At 40.1% G+C, this 12703-nt stretch overlaps 1 protein-coding gene across 1 annotated transcript in view; it reads right to left on the bottom strand.

The window, feature by feature from the left end:
- Positions 1-12703, bottom strand: part of LOC133457451 (agrin-like) — a 74292-nt gene that overhangs the window by 24651 nt on the left and 36938 nt on the right. Inside the window, exons 9-11 of the mRNA XM_061736761.1 lie at positions 7814-7904; positions 5268-5432; positions 5035-5146 (exon numbers count right to left, since the gene is read on the bottom strand). Coding sequence (XP_061592745.1) covers positions 5035-5146; positions 5268-5432; positions 7814-7904 — 368 coding nt within the window. The remainder of the gene's footprint in view (positions 1-5034; positions 5147-5267; positions 5433-7813; positions 7905-12703) is intronic.

Raw genomic sequence — 12703 nt, 5'->3', positions numbered from 1 at the left:
GCACATGCGCAGTAATAAATGAAGAAAGTTGTTTCTGGTTCTTTTGTTGATCAGATTGAAAATTAACAGTTTTAGATTTTTTTAATGTTGAAACAGAAAATAAATCAAATATGAAACCTGGGAGTGAAACATAAGTTTAATGTGTAATCTGTCTTCACTCCGTCATGAAACTGCAGTGATGTTGTGACAGTCCGTTCAGCTGCAGCGTCCAAAAAAAAGCAGCGTCCAATCAATAACATGTACTGAACTCTAACATACTGCCCGTTGGAAACGAATAGGAAATAGAGAAAAGAGTTTTCCACTCGCTGTTTTAATTCCCAGTTTCGATTTTCAAACATCAATGGAATCGGATAACGGATAACGGATAACGATCCGTTTTCCATTTTTTATTATCAAAACAAAAGATGGGAAACTGATTATTTTGGATCATTTCTCTATTTTTATTTTGTCATTTCAAAACAAAAAACGGATGGCCGTGAAGTACACGGACCGACAAAGATCTGAAGCGCAGCAGTAAACCTGCCGTCGGCTAAAAAAAGTAAAAGAATCGAGTCCTGCAGGAACCAGCTACGTCAAGCTGCCGCTGCTAAAGGTGGATCCACACGGCATACTTAGTATTACCCACATTCTTGTTTTATTTTTGATAAAGGTTTAATGTCATCTGAGGTTGTAAGACCAACTATGTTCACATGATTTTATTACGTTTCCCTCTCTCTGAACTAAGTCCAGGGCTCGAGGGATGGAGGGATGGAAGGAGGGGGCACTGATATTTGCACACGACCTCACAGGTGAGTGGACGGGTCGCAGAGCGAGTGACTGGATGATGTCGGGGAGGATTGATCCCGCGTGCGACACAAGTGAGAGCAGATGACGAGAGAACAGCCCGGCTTGGCTCAGCACCTCCTCGTCTTCCTGCGGTGTTCGTCCTTCCTCGCCGCCATATCTCCTCCGCCCACGCCGCCGCTAATGAAGACGTCTCTTTGTTGCTTAAAACAAAGGCTGCCTTAAAGATGGCTGCCTCCTTTCCTCCCTCCCTCCTTCCCACCTCCCGCCTCCTCCGCAGCAGATGGACCAAGGTGAAAGCCAAACCGTGCTCTTCTAACAGCATCTCTCCTCCTCGGCGCTGTGCGTGCGCGCGCATGTATGAGCTCATCAAAGTTTTCATTTATTTATTTATCTATCTCCCCTCCCTCCCTCCCGACAGAACTGGCACTTTCATAAAAAAAAAAAGAAAAGAAGCTTCCTGCGGCTCTGCAGACGCGTCTTTTTTCCCCTTCTTTTCCCCGTCTGTGCTGTTGTTGCATGGAGAGGATGAGAGTGAGAGGACGCGGTGAACGGCTCAAATGAAACACGGCTAAGGTGCGACGGGGAACTTGTCTCATTACCTTGCGTGATTTCTTATTTCCAGACAGCATACGATAGAGAAGGAAAGAAAAATAAGGAGGAAGAGAGTTATTAGAGGGGGAAGACTAGTAAGTGTCTGTGCACAGAAGATTCATGCAGAGCCTGGCAAGTGCAAAAACACATGAAACACATATCAGCGGGGGCATAAAAATAGCTGCTCCGCGGCTCAGAGGAGTGTCACGAGCACATAAAAGACAAGCAAGATAAATGTGAGGAAACTACTTTTTTATATACTGTACATATATAATCAAAAGCCTCGCGAGGGGGTGAATGCAAATACAGCGCACATCTAAGAAGGCCATGCACGAGGCAGGTGGTGCCGTCAGGAGGAGATGAAAAGAGGGGAGCGTGAGAGCGAGTGAATAGTGCCACTTAACCCGGCCGTTAAATGAGAAGTAAAGCACATTTTTATTTCCTCTATCTCAGGGGTCGGCAAACCAAAATGTTGAAAGAGCCATATTGGACCAAAAACACAAAAAACAAATATGTCTGGAGCCGCAAAAAATGAAAAGTCTTGTATAAGCCTAAGAATGAAGGCAAATGGCGAAAGGAGAAATATTGAGTAAAAAGAGGAAATGTCAAGAAATTTCGAGAAAAAAGTCGAAATGTCGAGAAAAAAGTCGAAATGTCGAGATTAAAAAGGAAAACGAAATAGGAAGAAAAAGAGGAAAAAAGGAAAAAAAGAACAAAAAAAGAAAAAAAAGAGAAAAGAAAAAGAAAAAAGAAGATAAAAACGAAAAAAGATCAGAGAAAAAAGACAAATGTTGAGAAAAAAGTCAAAATTTCGAGAAAAAAGTCGAAATGTCGAGAAAAAAGTCGAAATGTCGAGATTAAAAAGGAAAACGAAATAGGAAGAAAAAGAGGAAAAAAGGAAAAAAGAACAAAAAAAAGAAAAAAAAGAAAAAAGGAAAAAAAGAGAAAAGAAAAAGAAAAAAAGAAGATAAAAACGAAAAAAGATCAGAGAAAAAAGTGAAATGTTGAGAAAAAAGTCAAAATGTCGAGAAAAAAATAAAAACTTTGAGAAAAAAGTTGAAATGTCGAAAAAAAAGTCAAAATTTCGTGAAAAAAGTCAAAATGTTGAGAAAAAAGTCGAAATGTTGAGAAAAGGAAAAAAAGAAGAAAGGAAAAAAAGGAGAAAAAAAGAAAAAAATGAAAAAAAAGGTCAAACATTTTTGAAAAAGCTCTAGGAGCCACTAGGGCGGCGCTAAAGAGCCGCATGCGGCTCTAGAGCCGCGGGTTGCCGACCCCTGCTCTATCTGCATCTCTGAAAGTTGGTGTTTCATCGCATCCACTTTTGAGGACGTACCTGTCCTGTGGGCTTTTTACCGCTGGTACTTTGAGCTGGAGGAGGAGGGAATTAGCTACACTGGATCTGGAGTCTGGAGTCTTTTACATTGAGCTCCATAACTAGTCTCGGCTCATCCCTCGTGACCTCCGTGCCACCCCCCCCCTCCGTGCATCTTTGCCCTGCTTTCTTCTTTTAATAAGATTTTCTGCCTCTGCAGCCGGAGTAAGACACAATTATCATCCCGATGATGGGAGGCAGCGGGGGAGGGACGGAGCGATCAGAGAGACGGAGAGAGAGACGCTGGCATCTTATAGACGATGATGGGGCTGACAGTGTGCATGTTCATAATCATAAATTACACCCTTTAATATAATTGGATGACTTAGAGACTAATCAAACGATCAGATCGCCCTCATTTGGAGGCATGTACCTGCTTTATTGGTCTAGGCGCGGGGCTCAAGAGTTTCATTACCCTCTCCTCACCGCTGATATCTCCCTTATCTCCCCCCGCCTCCCCAGACGCCGCAGCCAAGGCTGAATTTATAAAACTGACTGTATACCAGCACTGAAGGCTGCTTTAGATATCTGCGTGCAAGACCGAGTTTTTTATCTCCAGGGAGTGAGAAAAAAGAGAGAGAGAGAGAGCTGCGAGGCTGAGTCAAAAAAAAAAGAAAAAAGAAAAGAAAAGAAGAGCAGAGCTGCAAAATTAAGACAGCTTGTCAATCTGTTGCTATGCACCCGCGGCTCCCACTTTTACCTGAGCGAGCAGCACATCCAGAACATCACCTGGTATTGCCAAATAAAATGATGCCTCGTGTTTGCTTTTTTCGTTCATACAAACCAGAGAGCTGAAGTTAAACTGAAACTAATAAAGGCATCAAAAAACACAAGTTTGGTATAATATCTTACTTGAAAAATGAGAAATGGATGCATTTCCTCTGGAGTTATTTATCATAATTTAATCTGAGCATCTTATTACTGTTACTTCCACATATATTTCCCCTTTTTCTCTCTTTTAATTCACCAGAAGTTAACTTTGTTTGATATTATAACGTCATTTGTTTGCATTGAACTGTTGCTGTTCCATTTAAAGGCACTGTATGTAGTATTTAATCCTGTAATGTCGGATATGTTGCGCATCATAATGACACAAAGAAAACTATTTGGCACTCGACTGATGCCGTATTTACTTTGATATTATTTGCTGCAGAATAAAAAGCTATTAAAAGGTGATAAAATGCGCCCCCAGGTAGGAATGGGCGATATTTTATCGTTCACGATATACCGTCAAAAAGTTTCCCACGGTAAGAATTTGTCATCTCGCGGTAAAAACAATAAATTCCTGTTGATGACGTTTTTGTGTAAAGCTGATTTTTGGAAGGAAAGAAGGAAGGAAGGAAGGAAGGAAGGAAGGAAGGAAGGAAGGAAGGAAGGAAGGAAGGAAGGAAGGAAGGAAGGAAGGAAGGAAGGAAGGAAGGAAGGAAGAAAGAAAGATATGAGCCAGAAAGAAAGTAAGATATGAGAAAGAAAGAAAGAAAGAAAGAAAGAAAGAAAGATATGAGAAAGAAAGAAAGAAAGATATGAGAAAGAAAGAAAGAAATGAGAAAGAAAGAAAGAAAGAAAGAAAGAAAGAAAGATATGAGAAAGAAAGAAAGAAATGAGAAAGAAAGAAAGAAAGAAAGAAAGAAAGAAAGATATGAGAAAAGAAAGAAAGAAAGATATGAGAAAAGAAAGAAAGAAAGATATGAGAAAGAAAGAAAGAAAGAAAGAAAGAAAGATATGAGAAAGAAAGATATGAGAAAAGAAAGAAAGAAAGAAAGAAAGAAAGAAAGATATGAGAAAGAAAGATATGAGAAAAGAAAAAAAGAAAGAAAGAAAGAAAGAAAGAAAGAAAGAAAGAAAGAAAGAAAGAAAGAAAGAAAGAAAGAAAGAAAGAAAGAAAGAAAGAAAGAAAGAAAGAAAGAAAGAAAGAAAGAAAGAAAGAAAACTTCCCATTGATGACGTTTAGTAGCATTTAGTATCTTTTAGAGCAGTGTTTTGGCTCCAAAGACTGAATGTGGTGATAGATTTATAGTTAAAAAGGTGGAGTTGAATTGGTATTTTTTTTATCGTCATTTTTATCGTTATCGGGATAAATGCCAGAAATTATTGTGATCCATTTTTTAGTCCATACCGCCCATCCCTACCCCCAGGTCCTGAAGTAGTTGCTACTACGGCAAACACTGAAGCCCCAGACTGTGTTTCTGATGAGATGCGAGCTGCACCGACAGAAGCAGGGTCAAGCGCATCGGCCAAAGCAAAGATAACCATTAGCAGGAGCTCGCTAGCTCGCCGTTTCTTACTGGTGCCTCTCCCCGGACGGCGTCCTTCTTGTTAACCATGATCTCCCCTTTGCGGTTGGAGCGCTCCAGGTCGATGGTGTTCCACACGTTCATCTGGATGGGTTCCCTGCTCCTGCACGCAGACACATCAACACACACAATGAGAAGGACGACTCCGCCCGCGGCTCCGCCCGCTCGCGTCTCCTCCCGGGCATACGTTGGTGGGACGTGGGATGTCTTAAAGTCACGAGAACCTGATAGTGGCCGGGCCCTTGCCCAGGTCGTAGCGGAACTCCAGGAAGCCGTTGTTCAGGGACAGGGATATGAAGTCTCCTCGGCCGTCCGACTTCTGGCCGTTGTAGAAGATCACACCGTTGGAGTCGTTGGCCATCAGGACCAGCGTCATGCTGACCTTCTGACTGCAGGAGGAGTCAAACAAAACCCGGTGAGAACAGCCCGACCCCCGTAGTGTAGTCTCAGCCTGTTTCAGTTGTAGTTTTAGTCTAGTCTTTGGGTCCAGCTATCATTTTAGTTTTTATTAGTTTTAGTCACTTTCATTTTAGTCGGGTCAAGTTTCAGTCGACTAAAAGTCTGATCATTTTAGTCTAGTTTTCGGTCTATTTCGGTTTTTAATTTTTGAGAATTTGGTTTTTAGCATTTTATGCTAATGTTACCCCAAGACAGTAAATAAAGTAATGAAATAGACAATTTATCCAATTATAATTGAAAACTTTAATGTTTTCATACTTTTAAACATATTTAAAGGCAAAAACATGGCACCAGTTATATTATTGTGTCCAACAAAACATTTATTTTTTGGGCATAAAGAAAAAATACAAAAAAGTTGTAATGTAATGATGAAAAAAAATAAATAAATTTTAAATTTAGACATACAAATCGATTTTTAGGAATTAATATGAGAATCGATTTAGAATCGGAAAATCTATTTTTTCAACACAGGCCTATTCAGTTTTAGTTTTAGTCTAGTCTTTGGGTCAAGCTATAATTTTAGTTTTTATTAGTTTTAGTCACGTTCATTCTCCTTTTAGTCGTATCAAGTTTCAATCGACTAAAAGTCTGAGCATTTTAGTCTCATTTTAGTCAAAGATTGTATTTAACCAAACCCATTTTACAATTCATACAAGGTTATCTATAATTTATTATTATATTATTGTTACCTTATAGACTCAAGAATACATTCATTCCAGATACAGAAGACTCTGATTTGAGTTTACAACATATTTATCTTTTCCTGTGATTTTGTGGCCTCAAACTGCCGCGATGTTTATTAAGGATCTTTGTTATAACATTCGTCTCGTGTCGGTCAACGAAAATGAAGACACATTTTAGCAGAGTTTTTATTTTGCAATCTACATTTTAGTCTGGTTTTTATTCCTCTACGATATTGCATTATATATTTAATTATCATTATCGTCACATGACCAGCATTTTCGTTGCGTCTCGTCTCGTTTTCCTCAGGTGATGAAGGTTCGTTGACGACGATATTTAGTCATATTTGTCGTTGACGAAAGCAACTTTAGTACAGACCAAAAGTTTGGACACACCTTCTCATTCAAACAAATGGGGAAGTGTGTCCAAACTTTTGGTCTGTACTGAATATATATATATATATATATATATATATATATATATATATATATATAAATAAAAGCATCTACAACAGGTGATTATGAGATTTGGATCGTCGCCTGCAGGTCCATTTTAGTCTAGTTTAAGTCAAAGATTGTATTTAGCCAAACCCATTTTACAATTCAAACAAGGTTATCTTATTATTATATTATTGTTACCTTATAGACTCAAGAATACATTCATTCCAGATACAGAAGACTCTAATTTGAGTTTACAACATATTTATTTTTTCTCCCCATCTTTTTCTTTTTCTACGACACATTGTGTTTTCTTTTCCACGTCTATGTAGGAAAGTGTATCCAAAGTGTCTCTTCTTTTTCTCCAGCCCCAGAGCAGATTCCTGTGTTTCTCTATGTCTCTTTGTTTTTAATTGACGTGAACCTAGAGCTCTGCGTTAACGGCATCAGCCGCTAACTCTGCAGCTGCATCTTCTGGATCTGATTCCCCGCTGCAGCGACTGGGATTGAGGTTCGTTGACTACGATATTTAGTCATATTTTTCAGTGATTCGGTTAAATAATCTACAAATGAAATGCATAAATGAATCAGGCACAGGTCCATGCCTGCAGTGGTCCCTATATTACCACTCTGGGGTCATTTGACAAAAAGAAAAAGTGAATATTTGCAGTAAAACAGGGTTTTTGGTAGTAAATCTGGGACGTGACGTCACCCAGCAGCAGAACTAAACCAGAGGAAACTACTGAAAACATGGACATTAAGGATCTTTGGTAGAACATTTCGTCTCGTCTTGGTCAGTTTTTATTTCATAATCTACATTCTAGTCTCGTTTTTATTCGTCTACGATATTGCATTATATATTTAATTATCGTTATGACCAGCATTTTCGTCTCGTTTCCCTGAGGTGATAAAGGTTCGTTGACGACAATATTTAGTCATAATTTTCCATGACAAAGCAACTTTAGACCCCTGCCCCCTCATTCCCCCCCACCAGACACCACAAGCCTGTTAAAAATGCAAAAGCTCACAAGTAGATGAAGTTATTTTCGTGAGCCTCATTATGAATTCAGCTCACGCTCGTAAAAAAAGAGCCGGCGGCGCCGAACAAGCTCGGCCCCATGAAAACTACATGAGCTCCGGCGTTCAGTAATACATATAAAGACTTAACGCGCGCCGACAAACATTGGACTTACTGCAGCTTGTGCCCGTAGTGCTGCAGGCCCTTCAGCTCCAGGTACGAGTCCCCGTTGAACTGCGGCATGTAGGCGCCCCTCCTCTCCGCCACTGTGGGAGAAAAACAAAAAAAACATTCCCGGATTCAATCAGCAGGTCCTTTTGCTTTTGTTGCGGAGAGAATTGAAATCTGGGGATCGTCCGCACATCGCTGACGGGACCTGTCAGTGTTTTGTACAGACGGAGATGGGTGCGCGTGTTTGTGAATAGCCTTTGGGATTAAGAGTCTCTGATGACAAATATTATGAAAAAAGAGAGAGAGAAAGAAGAAGAAAGTCTGAAAAACCTCACGCCAGAATGATTACACAGCGTGCCACTGCGCGACAAAGGATGTTCGGATACACGCAGACTCTAAAATACAGCTGGGACGTATGAAATAACGCCGCCATTGTCCTCTGGCAGGCCCCTTTCCAGAATGGAGTCTCTGCCAGGCCGTCATTAGCAGCGCCGCCGCCGCCGCGCCATCCTTCTAACAAGTGGATTGACTTTAGAAATCCCGGCCACCCCGGGGGTATGTGCTCCCACTAAAAAAATAAAGAAAAATAAGACCCTCATTCAGAGCTATTTTAGTTGCAAGACTCTCACACAGAAACACACGAGCGAATGGCGCTCCCGTGCAGCCGGCGAGAAGGCTTTTATTCATAATTGGCCCGGATTAGCTGAGACGAGTCGGGACGGAGAAAGCAGACGAAGATGAGAAAACTAATTAGCTATTGTGTTGAAGACTGCTAATGATGGTGGCGCGCTTGGAATAGGGTGGAAAGTAGTCGTGCGCTCTTCATGGAGCTGTGCACTGAAGCTCAAACGACGACCGACACGACAGTGGAGGTCAAGCCTTTACTAGCAGCTGAAGCTAACAATGCTAATGAGCCTGTTGCATCATGTTTTCCAGACTTGTCTTAAAAGTCGTTTTATGCTGAATTATCATCTTAAATCTGCCCAGAGGCTCAAAAATGAGGTAACGCGTGCGTTAGCGTCCCTCAGCGTAGAATACCGAGTTTCCACGGCGCTGGGAACGCTTCCTCGTGGAGAGTTTTTTTTAACATCACAGAGGGGGCGGGATTTCCTTAAATGTTTCTAATCTCCAGGGCAGGGCAGGTCCACAAAACCAAAACCTTTTAACGGTTAAAATTTTAAAAGCAGAAGTTAACAATTATTTAATAAAGTTCATTTTGTCTATGGATTTACGATTAAATTTGCTCATTCTTTTTGTCCGATTACCTTTCATGTTTCAGCGATTCCTTTCTCCTTCATCAGAGTCTCCCTTTTAACATCAGCTGATAAATGACGGGTCACACACATCCTCTTGTAACTCTGATGAAGGAGAAAGGAATCGCCGAAACATTTAAGGTATTTAAAAAACCTGAAAAATCTTTGTCGGACAAAAAGAATTAGCAAATTAAGAAGTTTACAATGTTTGTTCTGCTAGAAAAGGTGTCGGCAACCCGCGGCTTTTTTCTTTTTTTTTCTTTTTTTCTCCTTTCTTCTTTTTTTCCTTTTCTCAACATTTCAACTTTTTTCTCAACATTTCAACTTTTTTCTCGAAATTTTGACTTTTTTTTTCGACATTTCGACTTTTTTCTCAACATCTTCACTTTTTTTTCTCAACATTTTCACTTTTTTCTCGACATTTCAATTTTTTCTCGACATTTTCACTTTTTTTCTCAACATTTCAACTTTTTTCTCGACATTTCGGCTTTTTTCTCAACATTTGACTTTTTTCTCGAAATTTTGACTTTTTTCTCGACATTTTGACTTTTTTTCTCAAAATTTTGACTTTTTTCTCGACATTTCGACTTTTTTCTCAACATTTCGACTTTTTGTCTCGAAATGCATAGTGAAAGAAACAATTTTCCCCCAGTTAAAACTAATATAGAAACATGCAGCATGTGTTGCCTTCATTCCATTGCGGCTCCAGACATGTTTGTTTTTTGTGTTTTTGGTCCAATATGGCTCTTTCAACATTTTGGGTTGCCGACCCCTGTGCTAGAACCTCTCAAACATTTCCAAATATATGTTTTCCTTTGTGATGGAAAGTGAGTTTTATCTCTTAGACCAGCAATGGATCCCGAGACGTCTGAACCACAGCTGGCAAACATCTGCGTGTGTGTGGTGGCAGCGAGCAGCAGAGCATTCTGGGTAAACGGTGACAGTCGTTACCGAGTCTCTGCAAATTATCACGCGATGCAGCCTCAGCAGATCAATTATAGACAGACCGACATACTTTATTTATCCCGTAAGAGAAATTAGTGTTTCAGCTGCTTATCAATTTACAGACAAAGTGGAAATTTAGAACGAAATAATTAAAATTATAATGAAAACACTGAAAAAATAAAACTCCGGCAGTGCCAGAAGGGACATGTTTACAGGACTGTCTCAGAAAATTAGAATACTGGGATTTTCTGTAATGCAATTACAAAAACAAAAATGTCATACATTCTGGATTCATTACAAATCAACTGAAATATTGCAAGCCTTTTATTATTTTAATATTGCTGATCATGGCTTACAGCTTAAGAAAACTCAAATATCCTATCTCAAAAAATTTGAATATTCTGGGAATCTTAATCTTAAACTGTAAGCCATAATCATCAATATTAAAATAATAAAAGGCTTGCAATATTTCAGTTGATTTGTAATGAATCCAGAATGTAGGAACATTTTTGTTTTTTTTAAATTGCATTACAGAAAATAAAGAACTTTATCACAATATTCTCATTTTCTGAGACATGTGTACATGTGCAGGTGTGATTATCCGTCACAATATTTCATTGTAACGTGACAGATGCAACGTGTTGCTCGTTGACGTGCGAGACGTCTGTAGCCGACAGTCTTTGTTGTGCCGGGTCTTCTCACTTTTATTCTCTGAATCCAGTTCTGACTGGGAGGATTTTGGGGAGTGGAGCTCGTTCCCAGAACACGATGAAAACGTAGAAGCAGCAAACGTTGTGAGCGAGTTTACTCGTCACTGACGGGTGTTTATGGCCCGACAGAAGCCGGCAGGCCCGGCCTGAGAAGGGATGAGGTGTTTTTCACACCTGAGTCGGTCAGAGACCGTTATCTTGGTACTTTTCCAGAACCTGCCGTAACCTAATGTCTAAATTACTCACACCGTATCGACTCGTCGGCCACTTTCCCGTCGCCTGCGACGCTCTAAAGAGCCGACCCCTTGAACGCCATCAGAGTAAATCAGATTCAGCTCTCGTCAGAGTCTTTTTCTTCTTCCCTGGTTCAGTCTGACGAACCGCACGATCGAGAGCCGCCAGACTGACACGCCTCCACGAAATCAGCCAATCAAACAACCTGCAGGCTCTTATTCTGAAATAATGATTCCCTTTCAGAGCCACACAAAGGCCCCGTTTACACGGAGCAAAAATGGTGGTGTTTTCATGCGTTTTGGACGTTCGTTTACACGAAAACGGAGCTCAAAGTCTCCAAAAACCATCATTTCTGAAAACTCCGGCCAAAGTGGAGATTTTCAAAAACTCAGTTTTCACGTTTGCTTGTAAACGGAGGGAAACGGACATTTAGGCTTCAGAACGTCACATTATGCAACAGAAACGTCACCAGCATCATTTGGCGACCTGTGTTTACAATTTGTTTGGCCACCGTCAATATTTTCTTGTATTTTACCTGTTTTATATTCTAAAGTCACACTTAAAAGTAACTCCACTTCTCTGTCACTCCAAACGAAAGACTCTCGTTCCGTCTTGGAAGTAACTGGCAGTCCAGGCTGATTTATGGTTCTGCGTTACACCAACGCAGAGCCTACGGCGTAGCGTACGCGGCGACACGCACCGTACGTAGGCTACGCCGTCGATTTAACGCGGAACCATATTATTCAGGCTTCACACGTGTCATTTGTTGATGTTTTTTCCAGGATTCTGATTGGCTAGCATGACTTTACGCTTCTCGTTACACTGCCCCCTGTAGGTTTGGATGCTCATAGCGCCTTAACAGCGTATTACCTCGTTCGTGTAAACCAGTGTCTCCCAACCTGGCGTCCGGGCCCCCCCTGGGGGGGCGCCAGAGATCTCTGGGGGGCGCGAAAATTTGTCTGCTTTGAGGATATGCAGATGTAAAAATTATATTTACACATGTTAAATAAATAAAAAAATCATAATAACACACCTAATGGAATACAGTAATCCAAGTCTGTATAAACCCACTTAGAAATATATTTTGATCATTTTAAAATACTTTTAAAGTTATTTATCAGGATAAAAACTTAAAAACGTATTATTATATCATTATTCAACATTTAATCATACTACTACTCCGACAAGTTTTTCAAGGAAAAATGTTAAAAAATGTTGCTCTCATATTAAAAAAGAGACATTTTTCAGAAATATTTTTATGTCCTTGCAATTATTTTTTGTGCCTATTTTATACATTGGTGACACAAAAGGAAGGTGAGAAAAACAAAGTACAGGGTAAACCAAAGAGAAATGTATCAAAAAAAGATAATTAATGTTCATTTTTTCAATTAACGGTTTGTAACAAATAACTTTACTCTTTTGCTGCTAGTACGTACGGGTCGGGGGGCCCGGCTGGTCTGAGACACAAGTAGGGGGGGCTACAAGGAAAAAAGGTTGGGAACCACTGGTGTAAACAAGGGTATTTTTCAAAACGTAGAAGGGGAAATATCAGTTTTTGTAAATACCCGGCTATGTGTAAACGGGGACTGACACGCCTCCACGAAATCAGCCAATCAAACAACCTGCAGGCTCTTATTCTGAAATAATGATTCCCTTTCGGAGCCACACTAAGATTAAGAATCGATGGTTAGAAAAGAACCACTTCATTACGGTTTTGATTGTATTTCAGGAATATTATCTCATTATGAGTCC

Source organism: Cololabis saira, chromosome 12 (genome assembly GCF_033807715.1).
Source record: "Cololabis saira isolate AMF1-May2022 chromosome 12, fColSai1.1, whole genome shotgun sequence".
In the NCBI taxonomy this organism is placed as follows: domain Eukaryota; kingdom Metazoa; phylum Chordata; class Actinopteri; order Beloniformes; family Belonidae; genus Cololabis; species Cololabis saira.
The sequence above is the reverse complement of the archived record's forward strand: the minus strand, read 5'-3'. Positions and strand labels throughout refer to the sequence as shown.